This window comes from Silurus meridionalis, chromosome 6 (genome assembly GCF_014805685.1).
Source record: "Silurus meridionalis isolate SWU-2019-XX chromosome 6, ASM1480568v1, whole genome shotgun sequence".
NCBI classification, from domain to species: domain Eukaryota; kingdom Metazoa; phylum Chordata; class Actinopteri; order Siluriformes; family Siluridae; genus Silurus; species Silurus meridionalis.
In genome coordinates this window covers 5,810,441-5,825,045 of record NC_060889.1, presented here as the reverse complement: position 1 = coordinate 5,825,045, position 14,605 = coordinate 5,810,441, and the positions used below count along the sequence as shown (strand labels likewise).

The 14,605-nt window shown below is 40.6% G+C and overlaps 1 protein-coding gene across 1 annotated transcript; it reads right to left on the bottom strand.

The window, feature by feature from the left end:
* Positions 1-12,712: 12,712 nt before the first annotated feature.
* On the bottom strand, positions 12,713-14,169 carry LOC124386720 (hatching enzyme 1.2-like). Its single transcript, XM_046850669.1, has 4 exons — positions 13,942-14,169; positions 13,580-13,720; positions 13,374-13,491; positions 12,713-13,233 (listed from the first exon to the last, which is right to left on the bottom strand). Exons 1-4 carry the CDS (start codon positions 14,057-14,059, stop codon positions 12,846-12,848), a joined length of 765 nt encoding a protein of 254 aa, XP_046706625.1. The 5' UTR covers positions 14,060-14,169; the 3' UTR covers positions 12,713-12,845.
* Positions 14,170-14,605: the final 436 nt, after the last annotated feature.

The window sequence follows — 14,605 nt, the reverse complement described above, 5'->3', positions numbered from 1 at the left end:
ACACCTTGTCATTTCAATTGGCGGTGTTCGAGTGCCCTGTCTGGTGGATACTGGCTCCATGGTAACTACAATTACTGAGAGTTGTTTTTGTAAACATTTTGAACCATGAGGCCAGGATCGACTTAAATCGTGCCAGTGGTTGCAGCTTAGAGCCGTTAATGGTCTTTCAATTCCCTATATTGGGTATATGGACTATCGAACTGTGCAATCAAGTAATAACAGAATGTGGCGTGCTTGTTGTGCGGGATCCTCCTAGTGGCTTGTGTACACGGGTCCCAGGTGTTCTGGGAATTAATGTCCTTAGTCGATGCTACCGGGGGCTTTTCGGACAACATGACCCAGCCTTGGTTGATTCACTCTCAACCATAGATGTTCCAAATTCTGTTTTACAGGCACTACAACATTGTCGTTGAGTTAATCAGTCGCCTGTGGTATGTTCAGGAAGGGTTAGAGTACGAGGGCGGAGACCATGTTGCATCCCAGGTGGCATGATGAGGTTTGTGGCAGCAACTTGTTCCGAGCAATATGCCAACAGTACTGTTCTTTTTAAACCCCCAGACGCCGGATTACCAGCTGGTCTGTTGGCTTCTCCTGTACTAGTGCAGGTTACACGAGGTACTGTTTATCTACCTGTGGTAAACGTGGGAACCACTGATGTGTTGCTCTATGCTAACACTGTCCTTGGTACACTGACTAATGGTTTTGTGGTTAGTTTGCCTTCAGGAGTTAGTGAGGTCCGGTCGGTGGCGGCCACAGTGCATTCTCCAGCTGGTGAAGTCATCTATGGCGTTAAAGAACAAATTGACGCACTCAACTTGTCTGTTTTATCCGAAACAGAACAGGGTCAGGTAAGGGACCTGCTTTACAGGTTTCAGTCAGTGTTTTCCACTCATTAAGGTGATCTAGGATGTACCGGCCTGATTTCGCGTGATATTCCCTTGCTATATAACGTTCCTGTCTGGTAGCGGTATAGGCGTATACCTCCGTCGGAATATGAAGTGGTGAAGTCCCACATTAATCAGCTGTTGGAGGCTAATGTTATAAAAGAGAGCTGTAGCCCATATGCATCCCCAATTGTGCTTGTTAAAAAGAAAGACGGTAGTGTGCGTTGACTACCGCCAACTAAACGCAAAGACCCGTAAGGACACTTTCCCGTTGCCGCGCATCAAGGAGTCGTTGGACTCTTTGACGGGGGCCTGCTGGTTTTCCACTATGGACTTGACCAGTGGGTACAATCAGGTCCCCGTCACTGAAAGAGACAAGCCCAAGACCGCATTTTGCACTCCTTTCGGATTGTTCGAATGGAATCGGATGCCCTTTGGGTTTTGCAATGCTCCAAGCACGTTCCAACGTCTAATGGAACGGATGTTTGGGGACCAGCAATGTAGGTCTGTACTTTTGTACCTTGATGACATCATAGTCTTCTTTTCCTCGGTGTCGCAGCAGTCAGAGCGGTTGGAGGTGGTTCTAAGTCATTTAGAGCATGAGGGTCTGAAAGCTAAAATGGGTAAATGTGCATTTTTCCAACATGAGGTAAAGTATCTGGGACATGTTATCTCAGCTCAGGGAGTATCCACGGACCCCAGTAAAATTGAGGCCATAGTTAATTGCCAACGCCCCACTAGTGTGCAGGCGTTGCATTTATTTCTAGGCTTAGCAAGCTATTACCGGCGCTTTGTTGAGGGGTTCGCGAAGTTGGCAGCCCCTCTGCATAGGTTGGTAGCTGAATGGGCTGCTGCTAAGCCTAGAACACTAACTGGGCAGGGTTTCTCTAGCGCCTGGACTGAGCAGTGCCAGCAGTATTTTGATGAGCTGAAGAGGAGGCTCACTTCTGCCCCAGTACTCGCCTATGCTGACTTTCCCTTGCCTTTTATCCTGGAGGTAGATGCCAGACATGGGGGCTTAGGAGCTGTCCTCTCGCAGGAACAAGGAGGTAAAGTACGGCCAATTTCTTATGCTAGCCGCAGTCTTAGGCCCCCAATATGTCCAACTATAGCTCCATGAAGTTGGAGTTCTTGGCGCTCAAGTGGGCCTTGACTGAGAAATTTAGGGAGTATTTGTTAGGGCAGAAGTGTGTTGTGTACACGGATAACAACCCTCTCAGCCACCTGACCACTGCAAAGCTTGGGGCTACCGAGCAGTGCTGGGCTGCTCAACTTGCAGCATTTGATTTTAGTATCTGGTATGGGCCAGGGAGGAGTAACCGGAATGCTGATGCCCTTTCCAGACAGGACCTTGCTAGTCATAGTAAAGTGAGAGGTTTGTTACCAGGGACCGAGGTTCCAGAGGTCCTGGCACAAGCATCAGGGGTAGATCTAGTGATGCCAGCTACCCAGGCTGTAGTCTCTGTGTTGCAGGAGGCATTGCAGGAGGCAGATCCGGTGATTGGGGAGATTTTGGTGTTCTGGAGACTGGGAGTGCTTCCCAGCTCTGAAGAGCGACGCCAGCTGTCCAAAGCAGGAAAAGTCCGAAAGGTGTCAGGTCGCCAAGGATACGCAGCCAGTAGCTCTTAGTTTCATGGGTTATCTGTTGGCCTCTAGGCCAAATGAAATCTTGGCGATTGACTTTACACTGCTGGAACCATCTCGCTCCGGGCTGGAAATTGTTTTGGTGATGACCGATATCTTCACAAAATACAGTGGGCGGTCCCCACTCGGGATCAGCGAGCTGAAACTGTGGCCTGCACGTTGGTGGGGGAGTGGTTCTATAAGTTTGGTGTCCCTGTCCCTGGACGCATTCATTCTGATCAGGGCTGCGGCTTTGAGTCATCCTTGATACAATGGGCAGTGTGAAGGTTTTAACAGGACCCTGCATAATCTCCTGCGTACTCTTCCTCCTTCTCGGAAGGCAGATTGGGTCTCTGCTCTCCCTCAGGTGCTCTTTTGTTATAACACTACCCCTCATCAAGCTACTGGTGAGTCACCCTACTTCTTGATGTTTGGCCAAGAGCCAAGGCTCCCTATCGATTTTTCGTTAGGCAGAAGCCAGGAGATGGTGGCGGGTGGGGTGAATGAGTGGGTGTTGGAGCACCAAACCCGCTTACAGGTGGCCTTTGAGGGTCCTCGGGAACATTTGAAGGTGACGGCCGAGCGTCGTAAGAAGCAGCACGACCTGCAAGTTCGTGATACACTATTGGGGAAGGGTCAGCTGGTTTACCTTCGCGATTATGGCCTGAGAGGACGCCATAAGATCCAGGACTTGTGGAGCCCAATGGTGTTTCAGGTAGTGAGAGCGCCTCCGGTAGGTGGGTCAGTATACACAATTGCGCCAGTAGATGATTCGAGTAAGGTAAAACGGGTTCACCGCTCTTTGTTGAAGACCCACATACAAAGAGATTCTCCTGTTGTCAGACCTGCAGATGATTCTGTAGTAGTGGAGGTTCCACCATCGGAGGACTCTTCATCTGAGGAGGTCGATCTGTGGGTCTTGGTACCTGAAACTCCACAGGGTGTTGGTGGGTCAACACTAAGGGACCCAGTGTCTTCACCTGCCCTTGTTCCTCGACACCTAACCGAAAATACTGCCCGTACAACGTCAGTGGCTCCTGGACCATTTGATGTGGTATCTTCAGATTTGAAGTCAGTAAGGGAACTTTCACCTGTAAGTCAGTCTGGTAATGGTGAACTTGCCTTGCGGCGGACGAGGCGAGCTAATGCTGGTCATCATTCTAATCTGCACCACCTCCCTCAGGCAGTGGAAGCAGGAAGGAGCGGTGTTTCTACGATAGCTCCTGTGTCTAATGCTGTTTCTGCCCTTTTCAGGCCCTGGTGCTAAGTCATTTCCTGGCCGTAGTGGGGTTTCGTCCATCATCAGGGCGACGATGCAAGAGCCATTGGTAGATTGTAGTAGGGCAGTCTAGGTAACGCCCTCGTAAACGTGACTGTCGCCTGAATGACTGGTGTGACAGCCTATTGGCTGCCGTTCCAGGCATATTTATTGTGGGCGGGTGCACGTGGCTTTGCGGGAGCCAGGTTGTGTTTAGGATTGGCGTGACGTTGCTGTTGGGTACAGGCTGTCTTTCACTCCAGTCTGTGTATGCGTTGATGGAACACCTGCATATTTGCAGCTCGTTGATTTCGGATAAAACTGCGAGTAACTGAGCCTGTGTGTTTAGCGAGCTACTTCTGGTGGGGGTAATTGCTCGCGAGCATTGTCACTGTGGACTGCAGGGCAAATAATTTACTCCTTATACAACATTGAGACTGCACTGTTTGTTCTGCTGCTATTTTTATTTCTTTGTGACCATTTGTATTGGATTTGTCTGTTTTTGTTTTGTTGCTCCACGCTCATGTTGGTGGCTTAAAGGAAGGCTAGCTTGAACCGTCACCTTAACGGCACATGGTTAGCCTTACTGGTAATTGCCACCAGCAGCGTGTTTGTTTGTTTTTCTTTATTTTCTCTTGATCTGCGCTCAGCCTATGGATGGCGTGGAAGAGCACTCAATATCTGGTACCTGGGAAGATTTTGTTCCCTGTTTAAATGTATTGATTTGAGTATTCATTGAGATCTTTCAGTTTCCTCATTGATTAATTTGCTGTTTTGGTGATTTGATTTGAATCCTGATTGTTTTTGTTTGTTTGTTTTTCATCTTTTTTTTTGTCCTTTTCTTGAACCCTTGGTTGAACCTTTTGTGGCCAGTAAATGGTCCATACTTGTCATTCATGGTTTGAACTTGATCCATTGCAAATTGTTGAATTGTATGTGTTTTGATTAATTGTTTTAATACTCTTGTTTGTTTTTGTTTATTTCAGGAGCTGAAGGCCTCCAGTGAGGAAAGCTAGCTGTTTTGACCTTTGTGGTGGTGGTGTTTCTCTCACAGAGTGTTTTTGCCATGACCATTGCATCTCCCTCACTTAGTGTGTGTGTGTGTGTGTGTGTGTGTGTGTGTGTGTGTGTGTGTGTGTGTGTGTGTGTGTGTGTGTGTGTGCACGTGTGTGTGGGTGTTTGTGTGGAGCATACTTGGGTGAGTGGGGTGTCTTAAGATACTCACTGTGCAGCTAGCCACCCTACTGGTAAGCCTCAGCCTGAAAGTATTTTATTTCCTTTATTTCATTTCTACCTGGTCAACAGTTTTCTATATTTTAGCTAATTATTCTTATTGAGAAATAAAAGCATTTTTGTATTTATATTCACGTCTCCTGTGTTTAGTGGAAACAAACCTGTGTGCTTTATTTTGGGTCTAAATTTCCCCGTTTATAGAAACGGGGTGGTGTAGTCTGCTTTCCGTTCTAGTTGTATACTAGTGTCGACTTTTACCAACCACCGCCCCGCCACACTTATATTATAATATATATACAAAATATAAATATAATATTATGTATATTATTTTTGGGCCATTGGGTGAAGTGTTACTGGTGCACAATATGTGGAATTGTAATCATTTGACTTTCTTTATTTCATTTATTCATTCATTCATTTATTAATTATCCAATATATACAACTGCATGGTGCATGTTAAGAGAAAACAGATGTGAGTTTTATTCATACAAATACAAAGAAAAATGTCACTGGAATTTCCTTTTTGTTTTTTTCTGATTGTGCAAAATATAATGAAACATAATTATTTGATCATAGTACTTTTTTACTTTTGAGTTTTGATTCGAGTTTTCAAAATGCATTTATCCAGGCTGCTTACACAATAAATTGACTGTAACTGTGTGTATACTTCTGCTTTATGCTCCGTTTTAGGGAGAGAAGCTTCAGATCCACTTTTACAGATCAGTCTTGAACTGGAGTGAAGCAGATAAACTTGGTGTGTTTCTCAGTCTTTCTCCACAAGATGGTGTAGTATGTGATCTTATTATGGGCCAAGTACTAGAACTCTGCTCACATCCCTCAGAGATACAGTACTGAGTTCTTTAGATTTTAAAAGCTACTTTACACTACTTTAACAGTCCTTAAGAAGCAAATACAAAATATTAATATCTATTAATTTCCTTTTTCTCAATAAACCTTATTCATTTGTATTTCTAACATTAGGTGATACATTATATATAAACTTTCTTTCGGCTTCTCCCGTTAGGGGTCGCCACAGCGGATCCTCCGCATGTTTTGATTTGGCACATGTTTTTACGCTGGATGCCCTTCCTAACGCAACCCTCCCTAATTTATCCGGGCTTGGGACCGGCACTGAGAGTGGCTGGGGATGGTTCCCTGACCGGGAATCCAACCCGGGTCGCAGCGGTGAGAGCGCTGCATCTTAACCACTAGACCACCAGGGGACCTGATAATGATACAGTATATATGTTGTAGTTAAAACCCCACATTTGGAGACACCACTAAAATACATCTAGTATCTAGTAGTGTAATTGTTAGTTTATATTTTAATTGGCTAAAATGATTGTATTTACATAATTACACCTGCCTACACTTTGTGTTTGCTGTCAGTAACATTTATGTCATGTGATGCTGTGAGGTGGAGCGTCATGAAGCTTTATGATGTTCATATATTAGAGTACAGAAAGACCTCATTTTATTAGATTTTTACTCAGCTAAAACCGTTCATCATGTTCACTGTTTTATTCATGTGTCTGTGGCTTTCAATAGGTGAGTTACACACTTGCATTTTGCTAATAAGAAACATTGATAGTGATTTATCAGTGAGTGTGAGACTTATATAGTTTTTGGCTTCATTATGCAAAAACTTATTGTGTTCTCTTCTCTATGACAGGTGACTCCATGGCAGATTCAGTAGAGCCACTTTTTACTCATAAAGCTGTAGATGTCCTGCAACTACAAGACATGTGATTCAAACACCTACCTGCACTGGTACATACAACATCCAAAATCTAAACCCGTGTTCCTTCTTTACATTCAAATATTTAATAAATTTAAAAGTGACATCCCACGTCTTCTGGATGTTGAAGTTCATAAAAATAAGAAGCAAGTGGATCTGATCATCTCCTCTGCTGCTGTATCAGACTCTGATCTATAATACTGTGCTCTGAGGCCCACAGTGACAGGAAATACAGCTGCACTGTACAAAAACCTTATCATTGTTATGTTATATTTAAGACTACCAACAGGGGGAGACAGAGACTTAGTTGTTTGTATGTTTGCTTTTTTGCGTTGTTTGCGTTTATAATTTAGAGATTTATTCAGAAAGTTTATGATGTGTGTTAAGTTTCTGAACAAATCTCTAAAATGACTGCATTATCTACATTTTATATTTAGTTTAATTATTTGATTAAAAAAATAAATAAAAAGCAATCACATGCTACACTTATCACCCACATCTGTTTCCTGTTTCACCTAATTAGTGTTGTCTGGATGTTCTCATCTGCTTGTTTCTATCCTTCCTGGACAGTCATTGTTCTCCTTAAATTTGTGGATTTCATGTCTATGTTTTATATAAATAACTGTTTGTTGTGTTTTCTCAAATGATTCGATTTTCTCCATGAAGCAAAATTTCATTTGTTTGTTATGATCTTTATTTAGGATATTATGGTTATTATTATATGATATTATATGATATTAACCTATTATGGTTCATATATTGTTGATGGAAAAATAATTTTACATCAGCACTTCCTGGGTGTGGTCTTCTAGAGACGTGTTCCCTCATGTGTAAAGTTCAGCACATACAGCACTATTATACAGAATCCTCACAGAGCTGTGTTCAGAAATGACTCAACTCTACACCTTACTGTACATAGTGAGATACACAACACTGATTCTCACTGTAGTTACAGGTAATTCACTTTCACATTTAATTCCCTTTTTATTGTATTGTATTATTTTCATGTTTGCATTAATATATATATATTTTTTTTATTTCTGTGAATGTACACAAATGTCTAAAAAATACACAATTCACAAATGTGTTCATTATTTATTTTTCACAGTGGGCAGTTTTGCAGATAAAATTGGGCCAGTGGACAAAAATGCCAATGTTTTTGGAAAAGAAACAGACACTGTTACTCTGAAATGTTCATATGAGTCAAGCAGCAGTAACATATTGTTTTACTGGTACAAACAATCTCCTCACAGCGCACCGCAGTTTTTACTCATTGTAGGTGGCACTCGCACTGACACTCGATTAGAGGCAAAATCAACCAGAGACTCTACTGAACTTACTATCAGAGGTCTAAAGCTCTCAGATTCTGCTCTCTATCACTGCGCTCTTAGAGACGTAGCACAGTAATACAGAGTCAGTGAAAGGCTGTACAAAAACCTAACAATGGTTTATATGAAGTGAATAAAACCACAGATTAAAGATAATCCTTTTACCAGTGTATCAGTCAACCACAGATAAGAACAAATGTTGTGGTATAATGCAGCTGGAAGAAACAGAAAATAAAAAGCACACTTTAAAAAAGTTCACTTCAAACACACTAAATTATTCATGATTAAAAAGTATTATATTGTATTTTGAATTAGAATAAATCTTTCCTGTCAGTTTTCTTCATGAATCCTCATAATTCTTATGCATCAGTTAATCAATCACTAAAGTAACATATTCATCATGAATGCACACACAAATGCATGTTACTTTATGCATTTTAGTTACAGTTTTTTTCAATTGTTTACACGCAATTTTGAAAACAGAGTTTTTTTTGTCAAAATATAATCACAATTATCCAAACACCACAATCAATTAGCAAAATTCCTAGATTGTTTGCAAAATGACACACTTCAGTCAAAACATACACACTTCAGTCAAAACATATACACATATTTGTGAAAATGCTATTTGTTTTCATTTAACCAACACAGTCATCAATGATCATACACTATTGCAGCCAGTTTCACACTGCTGTGATAAATAAAAAACACATTTGTAAAAAAAAAAAAAATAAAAAAATAGATTTTTGGCCAGACATTCTTACTGTATGTAAGAGATAATTTAGGTGACAAAAAAATAGTGAGAAACTCACAACATTATTCATGATTTGTTTGAGATATAAGGAGAATGTAGACAAATACTGTAGGCCTACTATAACCTTACCAAGCACTCCACAACACTTGATGCTGCAGACTGAATATTTCAAGTATTTATTTCAATACTTACAGTATTTCTTACCATAATCAGTTACAGTAATCAACCAACAATGATATCAATTACTGTAAACAAATAAAATTTTACTGTAGACAAATAAAAATTACTGCATGAATTACAGTACATACACTTTGACTCTGAAGAAAAGTAAAGTAAAAGTAAACAGAAATGAAAGAAAACTACTGTAAAAGCAACAAGAATACTGTAACTATCCGTCTCTCCGTCTGGCTGGATCAGGCCATAAGATTTCATCCACATCACAGGCTATGTCTTCATTGGCAAGGCACCGTTGGAAGAATCGCCTTGTGTGACGAATCCACCCCTGCACTGAAGCTGCTTCAATAAGATCACATGCCTGTTCCATGGCCTGAATGAGGGGCAAACGGTCATAAGGCCGTAGGTCATGTGCCTTCCACCGCCACGCTGAAAAAAATTCTTCTATAGGATTCAGGAAGGGGGAGTATGGGGGAAGGTATAAAACTTCAAAATCAGGGTGATCATGGAACCAGTTCTGCACCAGAGCAGCCCGATGAAATGAGACATTGTCCCAAATGACAATGTACCGCATCTGGTCCACTTGGTGTAATGCTGTGACAATCTCATGCATCGGTCAAGAAATGCAAGTATCAGATTTGCATTATAGGGTCCCAGATTTGCATGGTGGTGGAGGACCCCATTTTGTGTGATAGCAGCGCAAAGGGTGATGTTACCCCCTCGCTGCCCTGGCACATTGGTGATTGCCCTGTGCCCAATTACATTTCTCCCCTTTTCTTCTTGTTTTTGCAAGGTTAAATCCAGCCTCATCCACATATATAAATTCATGTTGAATTTCAGCAGCATCCATTTGCAAGACTCTCTGAAACACATTAAAGAAAATAGGATGCTATTCAATATCTATAGCACAGTATTTTTTTTTGTGACAGAACATTATGAGCAGTGCATGATACCACACCATAGTCAGATGAACAATGCATACCTCCACATACTCATTGCGCAGATGTTTCACTCTCTCTGAATTTCTGTCAAATGGTACCCGATACAGTTGCTTCATGTATATTTGATTTTTCTTTAGGATTCGACCTAATGTTGACAGAGAGACTCGTTGGATGTTATTAAAAATATTGTCATCATTGATGATATTGGCTTGGATTTCTTGTAGCCTGATACAATTATTGGCCAAAACCATGTTCACAATGGCGGCCTCTTGTGCACGACTAAACATAGGGCCCCTTCCACCTTGGTGCCCTCGACCCTCAATCCTATGTAAGAAAAAAAAAAGATAAAAAATAAATAAATATATATATATGCAGCCTACTGTCAAATGTCACAGTAAACAATATTGATTATACAAGCTTCAGTTTCAATGTATACTGTTTGGTTAGCTTACCTGTTTTCTCGATGAAATGTCCGAATTACTGACGCAACAGTATTTCTGCTGAGATTTGGTTGAACTCTTTGTCCAGCTTCCATCAGTGTCAGTCCATGGTTGATAACATGGTCAATAAGTGTTGCACGGATTTCTCGAGTCAAATTTGGTCCTCGTCTTCTTTGTTCAGGTTTTATCACCTCTTCAAGTCCTTCTCTACCTCTTCCTCTACCTAGGTGTCTTCCTCTACCTCCTTCTCCTCTTCCTCTACCTTCTTCTCCTCTACCTATGCCTCTTCCTCTACCTTCTTCTCCTCTACCTATGCCTCTTCCTCTACCTCCTTCTCCTCTACCTATGCCTCCTTCTCCTCTTCCTCTACCTCCTTTTCCTCTACCTATGCCTCCTTCTCCTCTTCCTCTACCTATGCCTCCTAATCCTCTTCCTCTACCTCCTTCTCCTCTACCTATGCCTCTTCCTCTACCTCCTTCTCCTCTTCCTCTACCGTCTTCATCTCCTCTTTGAGCTCCCCCTCTCATTCTCACTCTTCTTCTTCTTCTAACTCCTTCCATTTTTGTTGAAGACAGGTGAACTCACCTGCTGCCTTTTATAGCACACCTGAGTGCTGCGTTTTCAAATTAGCACATGTGTGCTTCCACACCTGGTAGATGTGTTTATCCAATTCGTTCATTAGTGTGGTAATTGGCAATCCGGTGCTTTGTAATTACAAGGAAGTAACCTCACAATCCTTATCTGTGTCTAAGGTGTGAAAATGTGTGTAGAGTTTTACAAATCACTGTGTGTAATGTTTTGCAAAAAGGGTGAAGCAGACATTGTGTGTAATGTTGTGCAAATCTGTGGAGGTGTTTTGTTCATTGGAGTAAAATTTTGCTAATTGTGTGAAAATTTTAATTTTAGTGTGTAAACAATCGTAAAAAACTGTAATGCAGTGTCTTTTTGTCAGGATCATGGCCATGAAATTACTTTACCCATCATTCCCTGAAATCACATGACTTGGTCACATGTCTCTGATCACTAACACTTGTTCCTTTTCACCCTTAATTAGCATGTACAGTATATTTAGGCTCAACTCACAGTTTGTCTCAGTATTTTACATGTTCTGACAAAAGCCTTTAATAAATTCTACAGCACTTCATTACTTTTTATATTTCTGTGCAATGGTTATGGCCGTGTTCTGAGATCTCCTGAGTGTGAGTTGAGAATACACTCGAAATTGGACTTCGGTCCTCTGCAGATCACCATGCACACACTCTTTCACACACTCATTCACACTTACCGACAGTTTATAACAGCAAATTTCCTCCTGCAATGTATTATGGGAGATTTGAGGCTGCAATTGGCAGAAAGGTGCTTCAACAAAGTATTAAGCAGAGGCTATGAATACTTATGTACATGCAAATTTTTATTTTTCTTTGTTATTTGCAAAGATTTCAAACAAATTTCTTTCATGTTGTCATTATAGGCTATTGTTTGTAAAATTTTAGAAAAATAATGAATTTAATTCATTTTGGAAGCGCTGTGAATACTTTCTGGATGCACTGTACAGTATATAGATGATTGGATTGAGCAAAAGACACAAAGAGAAGCTGTTTATTGTTAATAAATCCCAGTGTGGAGTCTGGCAGTGTGCCAGAGGCAGGAGTTGACTTTATGTAATGAATATTTTTCAGGGTAAATAACTGAAAAGAAGAAAATAGAAACAAGAAATAAATGTTAATATGATAGAATTTGTATCACAAACTGAAATACAATAAAAAAAAAAAATAGATACTAAAGACATCACTTGTACAAAACCCACCGTAGACTTTGGTGACCTGCCGACTGCAAGGAGTCGATTCTCAAATGACTCATAGATGAAGAAGCAATAGGAGTATTTTACACTCTTTTTTTTTTTTTTTTTGTCTTCTGTATTTTTAGGTGATAAAAATATCAATATAAGAAATAAAACGGGTTGCAGAATCGATTTGATCCAAAATAAGTAATAAAATTAGTCTTCATGGTACAGTTTCACATTTTTCCCACTGTTTTATTGTTAATTAATTATGGCTTTATGAGATTTGTAAATTAGTGCATTCTGTTTGTATTTACATTTTACACAGAGTCGCAAATTGTTTGTAGTCGGAGTTGTATTCTATCAAGGTCTCAAATGCTTCATTAATATCAAGCAACATGATCAATGAGGCACAGCCCTGATCAGAGACCAATACCAATTTATTTACCACTTTAACCAGCGCCGTCTCTGTGCTTTGATGTAGTGTAAATCCTGGTAGGAAACAAATAGATTTCTGTTGTTTAGATTTAAGAAATTATCGTATAGAGTAACCCAAACATGATTGTAGCCATTTTATTGCATAATTACATACTTGGTTACCACAGTAAATGATGTCATCACTGTGTACTGTATGTTTAACAGCAATACAATATTAAAGTAAATTTAAATCAAAGCAAACATTCTGGACACGTTCAGCACTTGTAGAGAATGTTGATCCTCTTAATGTCGATAGTGGAAAGCTCTTGTCTCTGTCCAATCATCACAGAAGGATCAGGAGTAGGGGTGATGGTGTCCAGACCATTGATGGAGAAAGCTGTGTTTCCATAGTGCATCACAGAGGAGTAGTCGTACGGCGTGTTGAGGTTTTTGGTGTTCATCAAATCAAAATTAGATGTTGTTGCTGGGTCGATGTTTTTCCAGTTGATGGTGACATATTTATCACGGTCGCTTCGAACGTGCTCGTGGTAGAAACCGAGTGCATGGTTCAACTCGTGCTCGACGACGCCGTAGTAAACACAGCTCAACCTGCTGAGAGAGACTACCTGAGAACCACCTGTTTTGCCCACATAAGAGTAGCAGCTGAGAGAAAAGAGAGCAGATGTGAAGAACTGACTATGACACTAATGTCAACATACAAGAAGAGAATTTATAAAGTATAAAGAACGTCAAAGTCATAACAAGCATGTATAGGGTATGTTAAACAATTTAATGGAGCTCACCCATCATTGTTCTTGATGCTGATGTAGTCAGTTTCATTAGTTCTGGGAACAAAACGAATGCAGGTTTTGTTGTGGAAACTCGCCATGGCATTGGCAATTACAGTCGCATCAGAAGAAGCTGTGAAGAAAATGGCCAATGCATTAATAAGAAAAAAGTAAATATGTGATGTACCTGAGTAATGTGAATTAAACGATATATTACTTACAGAAATCTGAGCTCAATGTGTAAGGAACCTTCACCAAGCCATTTGAAGACTTTTTCCAAAAACAGTTGTTGTAGAGGCAGACCAGAGCGTTCCTGCTTCTTTTTGCGAGTATGTCTCCCTCCAGCAGCAGTTCACTGGATCCTTCATACAGAAAAACAATTAGGGATAACCTGCTGATGATTTAGAATCAAATACAGTTCTTGCCGATAAATCTTTGGCCACCTGAATTTCTGTCACTGATGCACACAACATTTAATCAAAAGAAATCATAAAAAAAACATCTTAGCGCAGGTTCTGTTCCCAAATTTACATAGCAGTAATGATGCTGGTCAAGTGTGGTTGAGATCAGCAAGTTATCAGACCTTTGTTGATGGTGAGAATCCTAGTTGTCATGTCTTCCCCGTCAGGTTGGGTGAGATAGAGAGCTTGCGATAAGCCAAGCAGCAGGGCTAGAATGGAGAGAGAAGCTCTGGACTCCATGATGATTCAGTGTGTAGAGATGATCTGGATGCTCCTTCACCGTTTGCTGGATGACTGCATACTGCCATACCTGATGTTTTATACACATGGACACACAGCAAAACAACATGGTGTAGATTTTTAGGAATTAAGGGAAGGCCTTAGTGTTGATTGTCTAGTGTATGGAACTAAAGGGTGGACCCTCTGAACAAAACTTACTTTAATACTGTACTGAAGCTGTGCTGGATTCAGGAGATTGTTTAGAGATTCTGTACTAATGGATGGATTGTAGCTCTCAATGTTTGTTTATTGGTCTATGTTTCAGTGTCAATATCAAGAGAGTGACTTGTGTATGTTTAGGACTTACTGTTTACATCAAGATAAACAACCTGGAAATCTTACAACGTGTTTTTGGACTAATTCTCTATTCTTACAAGGAGATAAATGTAACCTCTATTGATAAGGAGGAAACACAGTTTAAATGCATCTGTTGTCTTTTACTATACAGTAGCAGGACCTGCACATTATATTTATTTAAATATCCAGTTCATTGTTCAGGTAGAGTCA